The sequence below is a fragment of the Cryptococcus neoformans genome, assembly GCF_000091045.1.
Source record: "Cryptococcus neoformans var. neoformans JEC21 chromosome 5 sequence".
In the NCBI taxonomy this organism is placed as follows: Eukaryota; Fungi; Basidiomycota; class Tremellomycetes; order Tremellales; family Cryptococcaceae; genus Cryptococcus; species Cryptococcus deneoformans.
Genome location: NC_006687.1, coordinates 236,911 through 255,231, shown reverse-complemented (window position 1 = coordinate 255,231; position 18,321 = coordinate 236,911). Strand labels below are relative to the sequence as shown.

General features: G+C 46.9%; 6 protein-coding genes across 6 annotated transcripts; 3 read left to right on the top strand and 3 right to left on the bottom strand.

Moving 5' to 3' along the window:
- Nucleotides 1-300: 300 nt before the first annotated feature.
- On the top strand, nucleotides 301-3,252 carry CNE00930 (expressed protein). The gene is made up of 12 exons (XM_024657163.1): nucleotides 301-472; nucleotides 555-644; nucleotides 701-1,064; nucleotides 1,122-1,624; nucleotides 1,677-1,788; nucleotides 1,836-1,853; nucleotides 1,903-1,992; nucleotides 2,059-2,294; nucleotides 2,342-2,594; nucleotides 2,653-2,698; nucleotides 2,759-2,859; nucleotides 2,907-3,252. The coding sequence occupies exons 1-12, from the start codon at nucleotides 357-359 to the stop codon at nucleotides 3,141-3,143; spliced, it is 2,166 nt and encodes a 721-aa protein (XP_024512857.1). The 5' UTR covers nucleotides 301-356; the 3' UTR covers nucleotides 3,144-3,252.
- Nucleotides 3,213-7,266, bottom strand: CNE00920 (conserved hypothetical protein). The gene is made up of 16 exons (XM_570827.2): nucleotides 7,158-7,266; nucleotides 7,010-7,099; nucleotides 6,898-6,960; nucleotides 6,710-6,842; nucleotides 6,568-6,662; nucleotides 6,185-6,513; nucleotides 5,828-6,134; nucleotides 5,417-5,780; nucleotides 4,818-5,360; nucleotides 4,660-4,765; nucleotides 4,400-4,607; nucleotides 4,243-4,349; nucleotides 4,019-4,183; nucleotides 3,891-3,960; nucleotides 3,754-3,839; nucleotides 3,213-3,705 (listed from the first exon to the last, which is right to left on the bottom strand). Exons 1-16 carry the CDS (start codon nucleotides 7,228-7,230, stop codon nucleotides 3,322-3,324), a joined length of 3,123 nt encoding a protein of 1,040 aa, XP_570827.1. The 5' UTR covers nucleotides 7,231-7,266; the 3' UTR covers nucleotides 3,213-3,321.
- A 157-nt stretch (nucleotides 7,267-7,423) lies between these two features.
- Nucleotides 7,424-10,835, top strand: CNE00910 (Golgi to vacuole transport-related protein, putative). Its single transcript, XM_024657162.1, has 10 exons — nucleotides 7,424-7,617; nucleotides 7,669-7,756; nucleotides 7,808-7,887; nucleotides 7,938-8,324; nucleotides 8,375-8,600; nucleotides 8,651-8,796; nucleotides 8,848-10,023; nucleotides 10,075-10,189; nucleotides 10,241-10,693; nucleotides 10,743-10,835. Exons 1-9 carry the CDS (start codon nucleotides 7,450-7,452, stop codon nucleotides 10,672-10,674), a joined length of 2,820 nt encoding a protein of 939 aa, XP_024512855.1. The 5' UTR covers nucleotides 7,424-7,449; the 3' UTR covers nucleotides 10,675-10,693; nucleotides 10,743-10,835.
- Nucleotides 10,836-12,284: 1,449 nt separating this feature from the next.
- CNE00900 (cytoplasm protein, putative) lies at nucleotides 12,285-13,841 on the bottom strand. The gene is made up of 7 exons (XM_024657161.1): nucleotides 13,792-13,841; nucleotides 13,570-13,742; nucleotides 13,299-13,511; nucleotides 13,152-13,246; nucleotides 13,054-13,100; nucleotides 12,912-12,998; nucleotides 12,285-12,846 (listed from the first exon to the last, which is right to left on the bottom strand). Exons 1-7 carry the CDS (start codon nucleotides 13,812-13,814, stop codon nucleotides 12,327-12,329), a joined length of 1,158 nt encoding a protein of 385 aa, XP_024512974.1. The 5' UTR covers nucleotides 13,815-13,841; the 3' UTR covers nucleotides 12,285-12,326.
- Nucleotides 13,842-14,994: 1,153 nt separating this feature from the next.
- Nucleotides 14,995-16,993, top strand: CNE00890 (phosphoric monoester hydrolase, putative). Its single transcript, XM_570823.2, has 5 exons — nucleotides 14,995-15,538; nucleotides 15,604-16,036; nucleotides 16,088-16,647; nucleotides 16,702-16,757; nucleotides 16,806-16,993. The coding sequence occupies exons 1-5, from the start codon at nucleotides 15,079-15,081 to the stop codon at nucleotides 16,926-16,928; spliced, it is 1,632 nt and encodes a 543-aa protein (XP_570823.1). The 5' UTR covers nucleotides 14,995-15,078; the 3' UTR covers nucleotides 16,929-16,993.
- Nucleotides 16,932-17,941, bottom strand: CNE00885 (hypothetical protein). Its single transcript, XM_024658512.1, has one exon. The coding sequence runs from the start codon at nucleotides 17,878-17,880 to the stop codon at nucleotides 17,005-17,007; it is 876 nt and encodes a 291-aa protein (XP_024514363.1). The 5' UTR covers nucleotides 17,881-17,941; the 3' UTR covers nucleotides 16,932-17,004.
- Nucleotides 17,942-18,321: the final 380 nt, after the last annotated feature.

Genomic DNA, 18,321 nt, shown 5'->3' with positions numbered 1-18,321 from the left:
ACATAAAAATAGACAGTGTATTCCGTCCAGTCTCTCGCGTCGATGGAAGGATGAATAATGCTCCTCCCCTAATGCGTTATTCACCAAGTATAGATTCGTTGCTATTCTTGCTATTCTTTCATATGATATAGACAACGAATTCGAAAGAGAACGAATGAGCTCCAGTACTGTTGAGCCCTTTTTGGAATATGGTCAAATAACATTAAGACATACATTTGGCCGCTGAACTCTGAACGCAGGCAAGAATAAGCGGAGGCATTATTATTGTCAGGTGTTCTTCCTTATCTCCTGTCGTCGTCTGTAATCTATTCCTCAAGTTACTGTTAATAATAGCCCGGCCCAAGGCCTCAGTAATAATGCCTTCTAAGCATAGAGCATCAGACTCTGAGGAGAGCAGTAGCCGTCCAGCGCTTCCACCGTCAAAACGCCAGGTCCGTCATGCTTCAAGAGCTTGCGATGAGTGTCGTAGAAGGCAAGTCCTCTGAAGAAGGCAAATTATAATACCTTTCAGCTTCTTGAATAATGAGCTATATGCTGACAATCATGATCAATAGGAAAATACGCTGTGATGGAATGGTTCCGCAGTGCACTATATGTAAGAACCGAGACTCAGCTTGCGAATATAAGGATGAGGACCGTCGAAAGTAAGTGAACCTCTACTTGTTCAAACACTGGACGAGGTATTCAGCGTCGCTCTCAGGACCAACCTGGAACATATTGAAGACATTAATGCACGGATGGATCGTTTTGAGAAGCTCGTGGAGAACCTCCTGGCTGCTACCACAGCTTCAAGATCGATGGCTGCTCCTCCGACACAATCTTTGTCAGATGTTGGACTTATCGAATCAATAATCCAAACCCCCTCTAATGAAAGCTCCTCGAGAATGGCTGAGTTACCGACGAATCATGCTATCGATAGGTTACCGGCGGCTTTGGGATCCAAAAACACGACCCCTAGCTCGACTACTTCCGCAAGGCAGATGCTACACAATATCGATACGTTGCCTGTTACATCTTCACGATTACGGAAGGTCGAAGGAGGGCCGGACTATGAACTATTTCAGGTGCGAGACTTTCGCACTGAAAAGCATTCGCTCTACTCCATTCTAATGTTCTACCAGAGGGTCGGTAAAGCCGATGCGGCCTTGGTGCAGCATGGCCCCACGTCCCTGTGGACATGCGCTAGCTCACGTCTTCAAGAAACAGAAGCCTCTTCCACCCATGAGCCACGAATGGGCGATTGGATTGACTGGTCCCGTAATCTTCCATCCTCTCTCAACATCAGCAAGACGATCCACGATCAAGCTTTGGACTACTTTTCCGCCTTTTATGCCCCATGGTGCTTGAGTGTAGACATGCCTGCTTTCATTACGGACCTCAATATATGCAATATGACCCAAGTCTCCGGTCGCGATCGTCAATCTCCTCCAATTCGGACTGCTCACTACTCTCCTCTTTTACATTGCTGTGTACTGTACCTGGGCTTGCGGTTGATCAAGCAGGAGCATCCCGCTTTGATGCGCAGCTATGAGTCCATTTTCATGCGACATTGTTCGGCTTTGTTATTTGAAGAGTGCGACCACACTGCATTGAGCTCTTTGCGAGCTTATAATTTGTTTTCCAAGTGAGCCGAGCTCATTTAACTTGTTGATAGGAATATGCTAACCATTATAAAGTTGTGCACATTTTGTACGATTGTCAACTTGTGAAAATCAATTCAATCTTGGAGACAGACAACATGCCACAGGATATCTGTACTCCGGCATGGCTATAGCTGGTGTCCATGCAGTAAGTTTGAGGGTTCACAATCTGTGTAAGTGCTGATGGGAATCAAGTTGGGCCTAAACCTCAATGTAAATCTTTCGAATTCACGACTTCATGATTGGCTGACAGACAATACAGTGTGAGAGCTATGTTAGAAGAGGTCAGATAACCCCGGATGAGCGGAATTTAAGGGAATATGCTTTCTGGACCACGTATCTGCAAGACACAGTACGTATATAAGCCGCTTTTGAAGGTTACGACGGTGTAGCTAAACGATCGACTGCGGTATTGCAGATCCGGGCTCTCGCTGCTGGCCGTCAACCCATACTCGTCGATACATCTAGTGCACCTTTTCCACAGATCGACAGCATTCTAGATGATGTGTTATGGAGCTCTCCTACGGTACCCTTATATTCAGTAACACCCCCGTCTCCAGGGCTTAGTGTTAATGGTCTTCGATCAATGCGCTCTACCGCATTCCATTGGATGGCAAGACTAGCTGTAATCAGCCGTTCGGTGTTAGAGACTCTGTAAGTGAATCAACCTGCCGTGATGAAACTTTCCTAATGAGTATCAGATACTCATCTTCCAATGGCGAGTCGACAAGGGAAGAATCGGCGTGGGACCTTTTGCAGCAGCTCGAGACATGGCATGACCGCTTCCCACTGGCTCATCCAGATATGAACCCACTGCCGCACGTTTTACTGCTCCTCATGACATACCATCTGGTTGTCATTTTTATTCTTCGACCTTTTTACCGATCGACTTCGACCACCATTCCAGCGCAAAAATGCCAGCAGGCTGCTCAATCTATTCTTTACCTCCTTGATGTACGTTTCTTCGCTTCGGGCTCATAGAGAATTACTGACATGGGGCTATATTCATCAGTTGTTTGAAAGCGTGCACGGTCTGCGCTTTTGCCATCATAACCTGAGTAAGTATGGGAGAGGGGAAAACAAAACAAAAAACAACCGCCTGATAGGATAGGTATTAGTCAACGCCATTTTTGGTGCAGCCACCATCTTCCTACTGGGTAATATCAAGTCGAAAGACATCGGTTTTTCTAGCACAGACCTCTTGAACTTCAACCGATGTGTAAGCTACTATAGCCATCAACTCCTTGTTCTAACTTATCCGTTCAGGTCGATCACATGTCGCGTTTAAGTCTGACATGGACAGAAGCTGCCATGAGCCATGACATATTAGTCGCACTTCAAGCAGAATGCGAGCAACCGAGTGCCGAGCCGCTTTTGGACCAGAATGATTTAAACCCCTCCTTCCCACCTTTCAACTCATTCAACGACATGCAGGATATCTGGGGTTTGATGTTCCCGGATCAGGCCTTTCAGTGGCAAGACCTGAACGAGGCTTCAATGTAATCATGGTTGACAGCTGGAATAGTGGACTTAAAAATGAAGAGGTGCTTCGGGCTTGTATCTGTTTGTATCTCGATTTTTGGGAGCTCATCTGCATGTAGTTAATTAGGTTGTTGGTATGCAAAAGTACTTGTAATCTATGCCCCAAATTTAACAAACCCTTTATGCGATATTGATACAACTAAGTCGCCTGACCATACCTATACCACCTTGCCCTGCATTCAACAGCTTCTTTTCTCACATTTCTGATTCGGTCGTCCACCGCATTTCCCAGCTCCTTGATCACCTCTGCTTTCTGCTTATACAGCACTTCAAACCTGATCGTATCGGGAATAATGGCCAGGCAAGCGAGGGCGGATTGTCTAACTTTTGAGGAGGTAGGGGTTTCCGGAGATGGAACGGAGGAGGTTAGAAGGGCTGAAACGAGGGAAGAGGCAGAAGAATGAAGGATAGTATCAGTAGATGGGGATGAAGGGGTCTCAAGAATGGAGATGAGGGCGTGGATCACGTTCGTCCTCTGAACAGGGGACGACAGTGTCAAGGATCGTTGAATCAGTGGGAGGATCTGCAGGACGGTTAGCAGCATACTTCCTCTGATCCATAAGTTACTCACAGTAGGAAGGTCGGAGAGACAAAGAGAGGGAGGAACAAGAGGCAAGAGAGAGGCAAAAGCGACAAGGTACACTATCCTTTCTTTGCCTGTTTACCTGGTCAGTTGTCTTCTATTTTCCGTATAATCGTTCTGCTCACCAGAAGCTTCCTTATCCCCTTCAATCAGTTTCGGAAGCACAAAGTTCCACAATTTTTGAGCGTAAAGGAGCTACAAACAATTAGTCTCTATTCTGTCACACACAAAGCGAGGAAAGCGTCAGACCCACCTTGGCAATCAAATGTCCGTCACCCTTCTTCGCCAACACACCAAAAGCTCTCGCTGCCTCACTGACAAACTCAGGGTCCATGCTGAACAATCCCAACACTTCAATGACTTTGTCAAGGGCTGTGTATGCTAATGGCTGGCGTAGGAGTGAAAGGGCTTTGATGATCTGTAACGCCACATATTTATGTCAGCACGAGTAGTCAGAAGGACCAAAAGACAGCTTACGTGGAAGTAAACCAGTAGCCCTCTGCGTCTGACCTCAAAGTCTTGAGTAGTATCCTGCACCTCTGCCCAAATCTTCTCCAAAACCCCTTCTAAGGCTTCTTTGAGATCTTCATAAACTCAGCACTAATAAAGAAGGGTAGACTGGAAGGAAACTCACCATTGTCCTTCTTATTCACTAATGCACAAACCATCTGCAGTCCCCATTTAACCTGCCAGTCATCCCTTGCGACGTGAATAGTCCAGTGGATCTTCCCTCTCAGATACTCACCGCATGACGCCAATGGAAGAGAAACAGGGGGTGAAAGGCCTTGGAGGGCCGAAGAGTAGAGCGCAATGAGGTCTTGCTCTGCGGATGATGCGCTAGTCTGAATTAAGGGCTCGTTAACCGCCGGCACCATGCTCTGACATTATACTTACACGTAAAGGGCTAGAAGATTGAACCGTTGACTTTTCGTGTACTATACCAACCATCTCTCCCTGCTCGAATGCTCTGTACACAAGGTTGAACTGTTTCTCTTGTTTCCTGCCATATTGTCAATTGCAATTTACGCAAATAATTGAAGCAATCGACATACTCGGCGCCAAGTTCCCAGATCATCTTTTCCTCAATCTTGCTTACGATCGCCACCAATCTCCTGTCTTTGAACAAAGGTTCTCCGCTTTCGCCAACCTTTTGCTGAGACGCTCTTACTACCAAACCCAGCAATCTCGGCATCAACTCTTCGTAATATTTGCCCACATCCATATGCTTTTGTTTGACCTTCGCCTCTATCACCGTGAGCAAGGAGTTGAGGAGGTCCCACGCATAGGCAATGTTACATTCCCTAGCATCTATGTCGTCCATTTCCACATCAGCTCCCTCTGAGTTTTCAGGAGTAGCGGAGACCAATACGTCAAGTCTGCTAGTGACCCTCACGATCATTGTGCCCCACAGAGCTGGCTGAATGCAGAGCCTCCCTAATGAACCAAGGATAGACCGATATCGCTCCCTCGCCGTGAAGTCCTCTACGGAAGGCGCCGAGCTAGGAAGGTTGTGGAATAAGAGCGGGAGAGTAAGCGACTCGATGACAGTGGGATGGGATTTGGAGATTGTGATAAGTGCTTGAATGACTTCCGGTCTATTCCATCTCCACTTAGCGCATGTTTCTCGTATGATGGAGAGAACTTGATTTACCTAATTTCCTGATTTTCGTCATGGATCAGAATTTCGTCAATCCCCCTAACAACATCCTCCACTTCCTTTCGGCTCCAATAGCCTTGAACACCAACAAGAGCAATACACCCTTTGATGGCCGGTCCTTTCAAGCCATCCGTCCTTAAACCTTCCCTCAGAATATCCAAAAGGTCCCCTCGATAGGGTTCCAAATTTTGCTCTTGCTCATGTGATCGAGAGGAAGAGTTGTAGGTAGATTGACAAGCGAGAAGAATTGAAGAGATGGCTGTGAGGAGAGGAGCACGGTGAGAAGGTACAGTGGGAGTGTTGAATGTTCGGAAAAGCTGAGGGAATACTTGCGAGAGGGCGAATTTACCGGCCGAGGCTGCAAGCGATTTTTAGTTTAAAAAACAACAAAATGTGTGTACTTACGAGAACCTCGGAAGATCGCGGCAATAATCTTGGTCGAACCTAAAGCCTGATTCTTTTCTGGTTCCTCCAGGGACTTCATACATTCCTGAATGATCTCCTGCGCCAAACCTGACGGAACACTGTCCTCATTAGGGTAGAGTGCGCGCATGAGTGATTCAAGAGCAGAAAGGGCAGCGGCTTCAATAGTTGAATCAGAGGAGTAAAGTATCTCGGTCTTGATGCCCTCCCAGAGTTCTTTGCTACGTTCATTGACCGCATCGGCACCGTAAGTTGGGAAACAAGCGGCCATGGTGAGCATTAGATCTTTCTGCTCTTGATGTCAGAGACGGTCTATATAATATGGAGGTTTTCACTTACCATAGTAGCACCCGTAGCAGTGGCGAATTTTTCTAAAAAGAGAGGCAATGCCATCTTTGCAAAATAGGGATTAGATGCCATACACTCTCGGAGAGCAAGTTTCAAATCATCCGCAGTAATGCCATAAGGATCATTAGGAGGTGGGCGGAAGGTAATGGGAAAGTAACAGAATGTGATGTCAAAAAAGTCTTCGATATGATCCTTGACGTCGAACTCCAAAAGGATTACTCGGTCGATTGAGAAAAGAAGCATGAGGTTCCGAGGGTCTTTCTCGCCGTCGACGATTTTGGTATAAGAATTGATGAAAGCGGTTCCCATTTTCTTCAGAGCTAGGCGACATGATCAACATCATCATTTGGCTACATACAAACGGAGAGACTTACCATCTCGATGTGTTGCTAGTAAGCTGTCGAACAAGACGTAGACAAGGTGTCTTATAGCTTGCGCATATGCTTTGATATTGACATTCTCCACGACCCTGTGGAGGCTATCAACATTTGGCCATGCCATGTGACATCCACAAACCCTTTATAAACATCGACCGCTGCAGTGTCATCGAACGTCGTTAACTTCGAAAGTGTAGTTAATCCACTTAGAGCTGGCGGTAATGACTCAAAGTCATCTAATTTTGAGATATAGAAGTTTGTCAAGGTCGTTGCTAAAGCGACATATCAGAATTTCGTTATGTCTATTATACTTTGACCTCTACATACTCGCCTGACGATTGATCTTCCCAGGTATGATAACACCCAGGAGATTGGTTAAAAACGTCAACCCTACACAGATCAGAAACTGTCATCCGTGGGCGCACTAGCGACAGCATACCTTTAAGCCTGATATCATCTTCTGTAGAGGTGAGGTAATTCCCCAAAGCCTTTACCACTTGTAGTAGTTGTACTTGACCACTGTTGACACCTGAAAATTACGGATTGTGAGCTCTAAGCAAGCGGAGGTTGGAATGAGCCACATTTACCTTGAACAAGCTCCTGAGACGGATTCAAATCTGCCGTGGATACGTGCGTCCTTACGAGTCTCTCGATGTCCATACTGTATACTGTCGTGATATGTTCTGAAGAGCTACCTATAGCTAGTCTGACTGTCCAACAGCTGTCCGACTTTCGTTCGTTGGTCTTCGCCGGGATGTCATTATTTATTGTGATTACGCAATATTACGTAAGTGACACTATTCTCTTCTGACGCCCTTCTAAGGCTATACCATGCTATCGATGACAACACCTCATATCTCATCATAATCTCGCAAAATAATGTTCGAGAGGACGCTTCAGGATCTCATCCGAGGTCTACGCGCCCACAAGGGTGCCTCGAAAACCCAGGAAGATGCCTTCATCGCGGAGGCTATGACGGAGATACGCGACGAGCTCAAGGGCAAGGACATGGCGCTCAAGGCGGAAGCTGTCATTAAGATGTGCTACGTGAGTATCCTGCTGTCTAGGGCATTACAAACCTGACCGTTATACATATAGTTGATGATGCTTTACCCCATTCCGCCGCCGGCAGGGTTCGCCTTTCATGTCGTGGAGGTTATGAGCTCCCCGAGATATCATCTCAAACGTAAGTGACAACGGGTTCAGCAGCTTTCTATTATTAATGCATAACCTAAAGAGCTGGGATATCTTGCTGCACCTATGGCCTTCTCTGGAGATACTGAAGAAATTGTCCTTACCGTCAACGGCATCAAAAAGGTAAATACCTTAGAGACCTGACATCGCATCTGCTAAGTGATTTACTGCAGGATCTTCTGTCACCTCATGTTCCTCTACCTCCCCTTCCACTCACAGCCCTTCCACAACTTCTATCTCTCTCCTCTTCATTATCAACATCATTGCATCCCGACCTCCTCCATCTTCTCACCCACTCGTCGCCACGTATCCGCAAACGAGCAGTTCTGTGTCTGTTACCTTGCTGGGAAGCATTCCCCGAAGGTTTGCGCGAGGGCTTCCCAAGGTTAAGAGAAAGGCTGCAGGATGAGGATCAGGGTGTAGTGGGCGCCACTGTGGGCGTTGTAATGGAGTTGGCTAGGAGACAGGGCGGGAAGAACTACTTGCCCTTAGCACCCGAGTTGTTCGGGATCTTGACGGGAAGTAGCAATAACTGGATGCTTATCAAGGTTGTCAAGCTGGTATGTCAATGTGATCGCCATTTTAATCACAGGCTGATGCAGCGTTCCAGTTCGCCATATTAACACCCCTCGAGCCTCGTTTGGTCCGAAAGCTTCTTCCTCCTATCACCACACTCATCTCCAACACCTCGGCTATATCCTTATTGTACGAATGTGTGCGGACATGTATCGTGGGCGGCATGCTGAACGCAGATAGACCAGAAGCCGACGCCCTTGCAAGAGTATGTGTGGAGAAGCTGGGAGGCTACCTGAGGGACGAGGGAGGTGACCAAAATCGTGGGTACCGCCTTTCTCACAGTAACCGATATGCAAGCTTATTTGAGTAGTGAGATACATTGCCTTGTTAGCAATGGTTAAAATTATTCCAACCCATCCACAGTTGGTCGCAGAGTATCAAGACGAGGTTCTACAGAGTTTGGATGACCCCGACGTGTCTATCCGAATGCGAGCTCTAGAGCTCGCTACGAACATGGTAAATCAATATATCGTCTTGACAAATATTAACGTACTAACACCAATCTAGGTCGATCCCAATAACCTCCAAACAATAGCAGACACACTTCTGTCTCACCTTGCACCTGTCTCCCCTGTATTGCCATCAGCTGCCGCATCACTGGCGGCTATCGCTTCCTCATCTGGCACGTCGAGTAACGCCTTGCCGTCTCTCTCGCCCGCATACCGTCATCTCCTCTCCACTCGCTTACTAGCCATTCTTTCCCACAACACCTATGCCAACGTAACGGATTTTGAATGGGTTCTCAGTGTGTTGGTGGACGTCGCCTACGTCTCAAGAGTAAACGTTAGTCAGGATATCAAGAAGATGATTTTGGACGTTGTTGCCAGAGTGAAGAGTGTTCGAAACTATGCCGTGTCTGTCTTGGAAAAGGTGTTGGGAGATGACGACTTTAAAGAAAGGCTAGGAGACGATAACGAAAGTGCCGACGGCCTGATTGAAGCTGCCGTTTGGGTCTGTGGCGAGTATCCTTCGGAGCTATCATCACCTCTCTCTGCCATTTCCAACCTTCTTTCACCCTCTACCTCGACCATTATTACTTCCCTTTCTATACAAGCAGTCGCCAAGATCTTCGGTTATTACTGCACAATCGCTGCCTCTTCTTGGTCTGGAGATAAGTTTGAAGAGACCAAGGCGCTGGTAGCGAGCATTGACAAAGGTCTGACGGAGGTCGAGCGAAATGCAAAGGGAGACATGGAAGTTGTCGAACGAGTTGGCGAGATCAAGGGTTTATTAGGATTCGTCAAAGCTGATCTCGAGCACCATCTCCCACCTCAGAATACGTTACGAAGGGATAGTGGATCTTCTATCCCTGAGCTGGAGGGAGGGTTTGAGGCCGAAGCAAAGCAAACCAATCAGAATGACCCACCATACCCGAAGTCACTGTACATCTTCCCACCCCTATCCACGTCCCATCCTCTAAATGCAGTTGCGTCCTATGCGCAATCATCAATCCGTATACCAGAGGGACTTGATCTAGATACCGATCTTGTCCCAGGCGGTGGGTGGCCGGAGGATATTGAAGAAGTTGACGAAAGCGAGGAAGAAAGAGAGAAGGGTCTATTGAATCTGGGAGAAGGTGGTGGGGAAGGGATGGAAGAGTTGAGGAGGGTATTGAGAGAGGGCAGAAAGAAGAAGAAAGGGAAGAAGGGTGAAGAAGGCGAGGATAGGGTTGAAAGAGAGAGGGTAAGTTTGAATCTTAAGAATCACGGTTACATTGCTCAATTTTTTTGGCAGCGGAGGGCAGCGAGACGGGCAAAGCATAAAAATGATCCATATTATCTCTATGATAGAGAGGACGAGGACGTGGACAACATTCCGATTGTTAAGCTCGACGATTCTGAGCTACCACGTAAGTGATTCATGTGTTGTACCTATTAAGACTGACACAATATCTTTCCAGACGACATTACAGATCCCTCATCTCGGCCAAAATCCAAATCAAGACAGAAGAAGAAAGCCCCGCCTGAGTTTGATCGCACAGGCGAACTTCCCGAGGGCGTTTCTTCTCCCCAAATTCCAACACCGTCTTCTCGCCTGAGCCCATCCGCATCACGGATGAATTCCACTACCGGTTTGGCTGCCGTGGATCTTTCCGCCTCGGGCTCTATGAGCAAGCCTGTTTCAAGAAGTAGTAGCCGCTTTGAAGAATATAAGCTACATGAGGAGGAAGGTCTTTCAGGTGCCACGTCACAAGTAGACTTCCAGAGGAATGGTGGTGAGGATGTGCCTGTTGCCAGCGTGCCAGAAGTACAAGTCGTGAAGGTTAAGCGGAAGAAGAAGGCGGGGGAAAAGAAGAAAAAGAAGGAAGGAAAAAGGGAGAGTCCAGCAGAATAAACGAAGATTTGTATGCATAGTAAGTTCACGTCTTTTGGGTGTATGCATAGCTAACGATCTCATTATAGGTTTTATGGACTTAGAGCCTATTATTTTTAAACCACAATCAGGCTTGTAGCGTTCTGCATGGCGTTGGATGGCACTGATTCCACTACTGCAAGCCGAGGTGCAGGCGAGGTGGTGGTTAATGTACCAAGGACGGGAGCCAATCATTTCTAACCATGATACAGCAGTTTTGTCTCCTATCGGCATTACTTGCTCAGCTGGGTTTGAACAAGGAAACAGTCTGTGCGGACGTGCATCGGCTAACTCATCTTTCAACAGGCAAGTATGGTAGCGTGCATTAGCTATGTCCTTCAGAAACCTATCAAGCGTCAAGCGTCTGTTCATGTGCCAGCCTAACATTTGATGCTTATTAATCATCGGAACATTGGCAACCTGGTATATCAACCTGACCCGACCTTGATGTCTTATTGTTGTCTTTTATTCTCACTGACAATCCTCTCCAAACTGTACCATCACCCATTAGTCTCCGAAATTACTCTCAAACATCATACATCAGTGTTGGCCCCATCGAGTTCAAACATTTCCTTTGGCATGGCAGTGAAACATTACTAGCAGAAAGCAACAGGTAAGTCCCTGTCACTAATGTCAAAGCTTTAACGCTGATCAGTTATTTTAGATATGGTGATCTACTCAATGGCAAGGGTGCTATTGTCCCGAAGAAGCAAGCGGCTTGTACTTCCTACCCGACATATGTGCTAATGAGCAGGTTGGAAAATGGAAGAAGATTACTGCCGCAGTTGCTCGCCAAAGGAGGAAAAAGGTCTTCTGCCGGCTATGGGCTTTCGGGTATGTCGAGCATCATCATTGGTCATTTCATCTAAGTGAAATTCTCTAAATGTCTACGTCAAACGATCGTCTGAAGTTAAAGTATTCCATAAGGTTTAAACAGCAAGCAATATCCCCTACTGCAGAATGCGCTCAAGGGATAAGCCGGATCTTCGGGGCTCGAGTCTATGGCGTCAAGACAGGCACCCTTTGGCTTCGAGAGACAAGATGGTGATGTGGTGTTGGTGGAGTAGGAGATGTGGGCTCTTTTGGGGTAGAAGTTCTAAATGAGAAGTATTTCTTGGGCTGAAAGCACAGAAAGAGAACCATTGACTGGCGGGCTAGGCGATAATGCTGTTGGATTGGTCATCCATTGATGTTCTTCAAGGCGAAAAGAGCCCTGAGATATACTTGAAAAACCTTTTGAAATGCCACAGTTCATACGGCAACAGACAGGAATAGAGTAGATAGCTGCGACTGACTACAAAGCGACTAACTTCTTCTCCTTCATGCGGCTTATGTTATTCGACGTAAATAAATCGGCTTAAGGAGGCACAGTCGGCCCCTTGGGTGGTAATCCAACCAAACAAGTCGCCATGTCTGGAAGACAAATATATCTACTTGAAGATGACAGCAGGGAACGATTTAAGACAGGATTGGTAATGATATACTGTTTATATTGATGGGAAACACCATCCAAGCTTGCTCTTTAGCAGACTCCTCGACTTTTTTGTGACAGCTCATCAACGAAAACAAAGTTCGTTATTCCAATGATAGGCTGCTCATGAAGGTACGCGCGAAATACATCTCAGAGGTTTATTTTACAAGCCGACCCACACTTGTAACTCTCTCTTCAAATCTTCTCCAACTCCTTTTCCTATGAACACAATCTTCCCTTTCATCTCAGGATCGAGCGCCCTGTCCACCTCTTTCAATTCAAACAGATCGGCCACCCCTTGCAGAACAAATGCTCTATCATCTTGAAGTGTGATATAACCTTTGGTCCGTAAAATTTCCGGTGCTACTTTGGATGAAGCAGGAAAAGTCGCTGACCAGAGGACGGATTCAAGGAAGGTGTTAATTCTGTTGTACTGAAGCAGATTGAGTGGTGGGATGGGAATAAGCGTAGTATTGATCCTGGAGTTACGATGAGGCAATAATTCTCCATTTTCATGGGGATGTCCGCAGTCAGATGAATGTTGGTGACCATCGTCCAGAGCCGCGGGTGCTTCCTTGATAGCTGGAGTAACAGAATTGGTAAAGGCCCGTATGTGAAACAGCTCAGAAATGGGAGCTTGAGAGTTCCTTGTGTAATGTATTCTCAGAGTTGCATTGAGTTCTCTGCGAAAAACATACATCAGTACTCATTAAAATAAGGGATAACATGTCAGGAAACCAAGACGAACCTAACAGCGCGTTCCACCTTAGAGAGGTGTTCTTCTGACACAAGGTCGATTTTATTCAAGAGGATGACGTCCGCAGAAGCCACTTGCCTAATAAGAAAAAATATCTCGTGAGCAACACATGCGGAGGCCAAAGGCAACACACTTTTGGCATTCCGTGATTTCGTCATAATCCTTGTGTCCATCTAATTGCTGGTTCAATGTAAACATACTGCAGAGTGTAAAGGACTTAGTACAACGTACCTTTAGTACATTGCGGCTGTCCACTACGCAGACAACTCCGTCTAGAAACAGATCCCCCATTTCCTCATTGGACCAGAAAGACTTAACTATTGGAGCTTCCCTCATAATAAGCAGCGAAGAACACCCAGATCGAGATATGAGACTTACTGGGGTCTGCAAGACCTGTCAGTTCGACCACAACCCAGTCGACTCCACCCGGAGCTTTCATGACCATGTCCTCAATTGCCGCTATACCCATGTCCTTGACAGAGCAACAAAGACATCCATTCGGTAGACTAAGAAATTCAGAGGTAGTGGTCGACGAGTCTGGATCAGACATTGTTAGGCTTTTAGACTCAATGTCTGTCGTATCGCCGAAATCTATACGGGAAAAGCGGGATGAGCCTATGTTAAAAACTGTACAGCGAATCTATCATACCGTTCATGCAAACTGCTATGCGATATCCATGATTGGCTGTAAGAATGTACTGTAGCAGAGTTGATTTGCCAGCGCCCAAATACCCTGTTAAGAGAGTGATAGGCACTTGCGGCCGTTCGAATCTGGCAGGAGGAAGAGATGACGTCCCTGCTTCGGGTGTTGATACAAGAAGTCTGGGAGAAGTGTGAGCAAACTAGAGAGGTTCAAGGAGGCCATACATACTGAGGTACTTGTTCGTCTTCCATGATTTACGGCGAAGAGTAATCAGACCCATTATAGATGGAATGATTGGCTGCTATTCAAGTGTTGGATTGCCGTATGCAGTAGAGACGCGACGCGCACGTCGGCGTTAACCGGATGATATCATGGCAATAAAATAATAATACAAATCTGTCCGCCAGACGGACCCAGCAAATTTTTGTTGATTTGAACCCAATGATAAAGGGGCGAATATCAACCTTTAGGCCCAAGTATGGGAGTAAGCTGGCCATGAGGATCGGCGAAACAACTGAGGAAGGAGGCAGATTCCCCTATTTACCACCATCTGCGCCCACCACGACTTTTTATCCTTGGACGATTCTTTACCACTTGTGTATACCCACCAACAAACAATCAAAATCACTGCTTCGGCAGAGCTATCTACACAATCATAATGCCAGAGAAACCGTATGTTACTCTTTGATCCTGACAAAAAAAAACGGAGAAAAATGCGCAAATTACAATGTCGTTTGGCTGCCGCCCTTGGAGAATAGTAATAGAAGCCCACGTTTATTCGTGGGCGTCCATGTCAACTCCTCAAGGTGGTGGGTCATCACCCGCGTGCCTCCGCCATTTATTGAGGAATAAGAAACACAGCCAAGCACTCAGTTATCGAGCACATGTTCAATATCTACTCGGACGTCAGCCTTGTGCCCACCCCCAGCTGAGAACTTGAATAATCACTTCCATTTACAAAAATTTTGGACGATGTAATGGTCAAAACTCTGGAAGTCCGAGCCCTTAACCGACCGAAACGAATGTGGAGGACTCTATCGAGAAACACTGTAGATTTGTAGAGCTGAAACCCGCTGAGCTGCGATTCATGGAGTCTGCTGGTGTTGATTGGCAAGCCCTGACCCTCAAAATCTGTCGTTAATCTTTTTGATCCTTATAACTCTTTTTGGATGAATAGCTGGTTTACGCTATGAATGTAATGATACCACCCGATCTGGAAAAGTTTAGTTCTTGAATGAAAAGATGAGGGCTCAGCAGCAAGCAACCCAAAAGGTGACGGTTCTTCCACGGCCTATTAAGTTCTTGATCATAGGTATAGAGGTGTTTTTTGCGAGATTAGAAGTCAGGCACCAGGTACGCCGTGATGATCTATTCCGAGGGCTCCAAGCCTTCCGTCCGTTCAAATTAATAAAACACTCCGTCATCTTCATCTTTTTTCTCTATTTTTTTGTTACGTCTCATACTCATATACCGACATCGCTGGGACCAGAAGATAAAGACAAAATACTGAAAAACATGGTAACGCTCCATCAGTACTCCCCTCCACCGGAATCCGACGCCGACCACGAACAAGAGGACCACCTCACACTGCCACTATACTCTGAACCTCATCACCCACCGGCTCTCCACCACCGGCCATCTTTCCTAGACGAGATTGTTCCCCTTCCATCACCTTCACATTTCACCCCAGTAGGAAAAGATCCTCGGACTCATGCACTGCGAAGGTCAGTGTCAGTGGCAATCATTAGTATCTTCATGCTCGCAGTCATCTTCATGGCGTCAACCGAGTCAAGATCAACCGCGAAGGACGCAGCGGCAAGGCTCAAGGGAGTCTTTGGGATAGGGAGCGTAGCAGAGCTTGGAGAAGTCCTTGCAGGTAATATGGGTTTGGGTGACGGAGAGCAGAGCACCAATATCGATGACGAGGGTTTGGCTGCGGAGACAGGAGAGAAATCGAGTGCTCGGCCGAAAATTGGTGAGTGGTCTTTGAGCTTGTTCACATTTCGCAGTTGCGCGAAAAACTCTTAACAAAAGCCTTAGACTTTGACAGGTTCACGATGATAAAGTCTGTTGATCACAAAGACCTCGACTTTTCTTCTGGTCACCGAGTGATTTTCGTTGGCGATGTACACAGTTCCTACGATCCTCTCCAAAGGCTCATGTCAAAGCTTCAGTACGACGATACTAGTGACGTCCTCTTCCACGTTGGAGACCTCCTCGCAAAAGGTCCCAAACCAGAGCAAGTATTGCAATGGATGAGAGAACACAAAATTAGAGGTGTGAGAGGCAACCACGATCAGCCTGTTATTCAGTGGCGAACGTGGATGGAATGGGCCGGAGGCGTGGAGTGGGAGGCCTACATGGACTTATTATCCGGCAAGGAAGAAGAGGAAGCTATCCATATTCTGGGCAAGGACAAGAAAAAATATCCAGATGGTTGGGTTTGGAAGGGGGAACACTGGAATATCGCAAGGTGAGTTACGTAGTAATCCACGCGCTGTGGTTCTATCTGACACTTTTTCAGGGAAATTTCGAAAGAATCATACGAGTACCTCACTAATCTTTCACTCATCCTTCACTTCCCTTCCCTTCATGCTTTCGTTGTCCACGCGGGTCTTCTCCCCTCAAATCCTCTCCGATCTTCATCCGATGCTTCCCAGCCACTTGTCGAATATTCCAACACCACTCTCTCTCCCCCATACCGTAAAGCCGAAGAGTTAGCGATCGTGAAAAACGTCATCCAAAACACTAGTCCGTATAACATCTACAACATGCGGTCAGTATACACTAAAGGTCCTAACAAGGGCCAAGTCACCAAATCCTCTACAGAAGGTACGCCATGGAGTGAAGTGTGGAATAAGGAGATGAAGCGGTGTAAAGGCCCGGGCGCTTGGTCAACTCAGGATGAGGGTGATGAATGGCAAGTGGAGCAAGAGCAAGTGGATGATGTGCAGCTGGAAAATGAAGAGGAACTCGATGAGACTGTGAAGAGACAGAAGCCTGGTACGCCCGAGGCGGAGAAACAAAAGTCTGCGAAGAAAAAGTTGAAGTGTTCACCTGTGACTGTCGTCTACGGCCATGCCGGTAAGTTATCAATCATCTCGGCTCATCTATAAGCTAACGCTGATGGCCCACCAGCTGGAAGAGGACTGGATATCAAACCATTCAGTAAAGGAATCGACACTGGATGCGTTGTAAGTGCACTTGTACCCCAATAAGTCAAAAGTTAACATCGAATGAAGTATGGCCGACAGCTTACTGCGTTAGTATTGGGCGACACTACCGGTCTTGATGGTCAATCTGTCCGCGTGGGGGATTACAAGGGCGTTCTCGTCAGCGTTGATTGCGGAAAGAATGGGACTTAGATGTAAATGATATATCTTGAGATTGTTCTTAGCGTGTGTAGGGTATACAAATGTATCATGTTGTGCTTCTAAGTTGCTATCTCCATCCACCGAATCCGCTCTTCCTAGAGTTCGCTATTCTCCTCTGATACTCTTCGTCCCTTCTAGCAGCCTCTTCAGCCTTTTCCTTTTCCATCTCTTCAGCCCTCTGTCTTCGCCTTTCTTCCTTTTTTCTCCTTGCTTCAAGTTTTTCCTGCTTTGCTTTCTCCTTTTCCTCCTTCTTCGCCTGCTCAGCCTCCAAGACTTTTTTTTCCACCTCTTGCCTTACGCTGTCCAAGGGATTGTAATAAAGCACCCATAGTCCTCTGTTCTTGTCGTCCTCTTTCCATTTTTTCCCCACTTCCTCCAATATTCCCTGGAACATTGCGACGATCTCATCCTTTTGGCGTTCACTGACAGGTTCCGCTCGACGACGGTTTGCAAAGACGACTTGAACTCTATCGCCCTTTTCCAAAATTCCCTTTGCCATCTCGAGCTTGTGGCCCAAATCGCCCTTGGCACTCTGCCACGACACCTGCACCTCCTTTTCTTCCATACTGATCTTTCTCTTCACTTTACTCTTCTCCTCCTTTTCTTTTTCTCTGTCCCGTTCTTCCGCTTTACTCACGAGCTTTACAACGGGATATTCACCATCGACAGAAACGAGGGTGAGCGTGTGTGTAGAGGTGGAATAGGTAGAGAGGATAGAAGAGAGTCGTTGGGGGGGAAGAAGGCCTTCCGGGCCGATGAGGCGGACGACAGAGTGGGGAATGGATGAGTCACGGTATGAAAGAGGGTGGGCAGCTGGTTGGGTTTGACGGGGTCGGGGCGGACCAGAGGAAGCTGGGCGGGAGAGGATGGGTGGGATGGGTATGGGGATTAGCCGGGCATGAGAGATGGCTCGGAGGGTCATGGGTGGTCTGAGGACCAGCATTTTGTGAGTTTGTATAACTCAAGAACGTTTTGTGGTTTGAAGTCCTCTTGCTGAAAGAAAAAGGTGTTGAAGAAGCTTGACGAAGAAGGGAGCGATGTCGATTCCAGTTCCGACGGAAAGAGCTGAGCCTTACTCCAGTACAATTATTCTTTTTTGTTGTACTCTGTATTTAGCGGATGTCCCGTTCTCTGTCGTCCCTTGACCTTTTGAACATCAACCTCAACGATCCTATTCGCTTGACAGCTCGGAACACAGAATTCTATGAGAGTCTTGGCCAAATGCATGTGGAAATCGACAGACAGGACTCTTTGCCATGTTTGACACTCACCACCTTCCTTCCTGCCCTCGGGAAAATTCAATGTCCAGTTATCTACGGTCTAATGTGTTTCCCGGCACTACCACCTGGATGAGCGCTCAACATGATGGTCTAGGGTAACTATC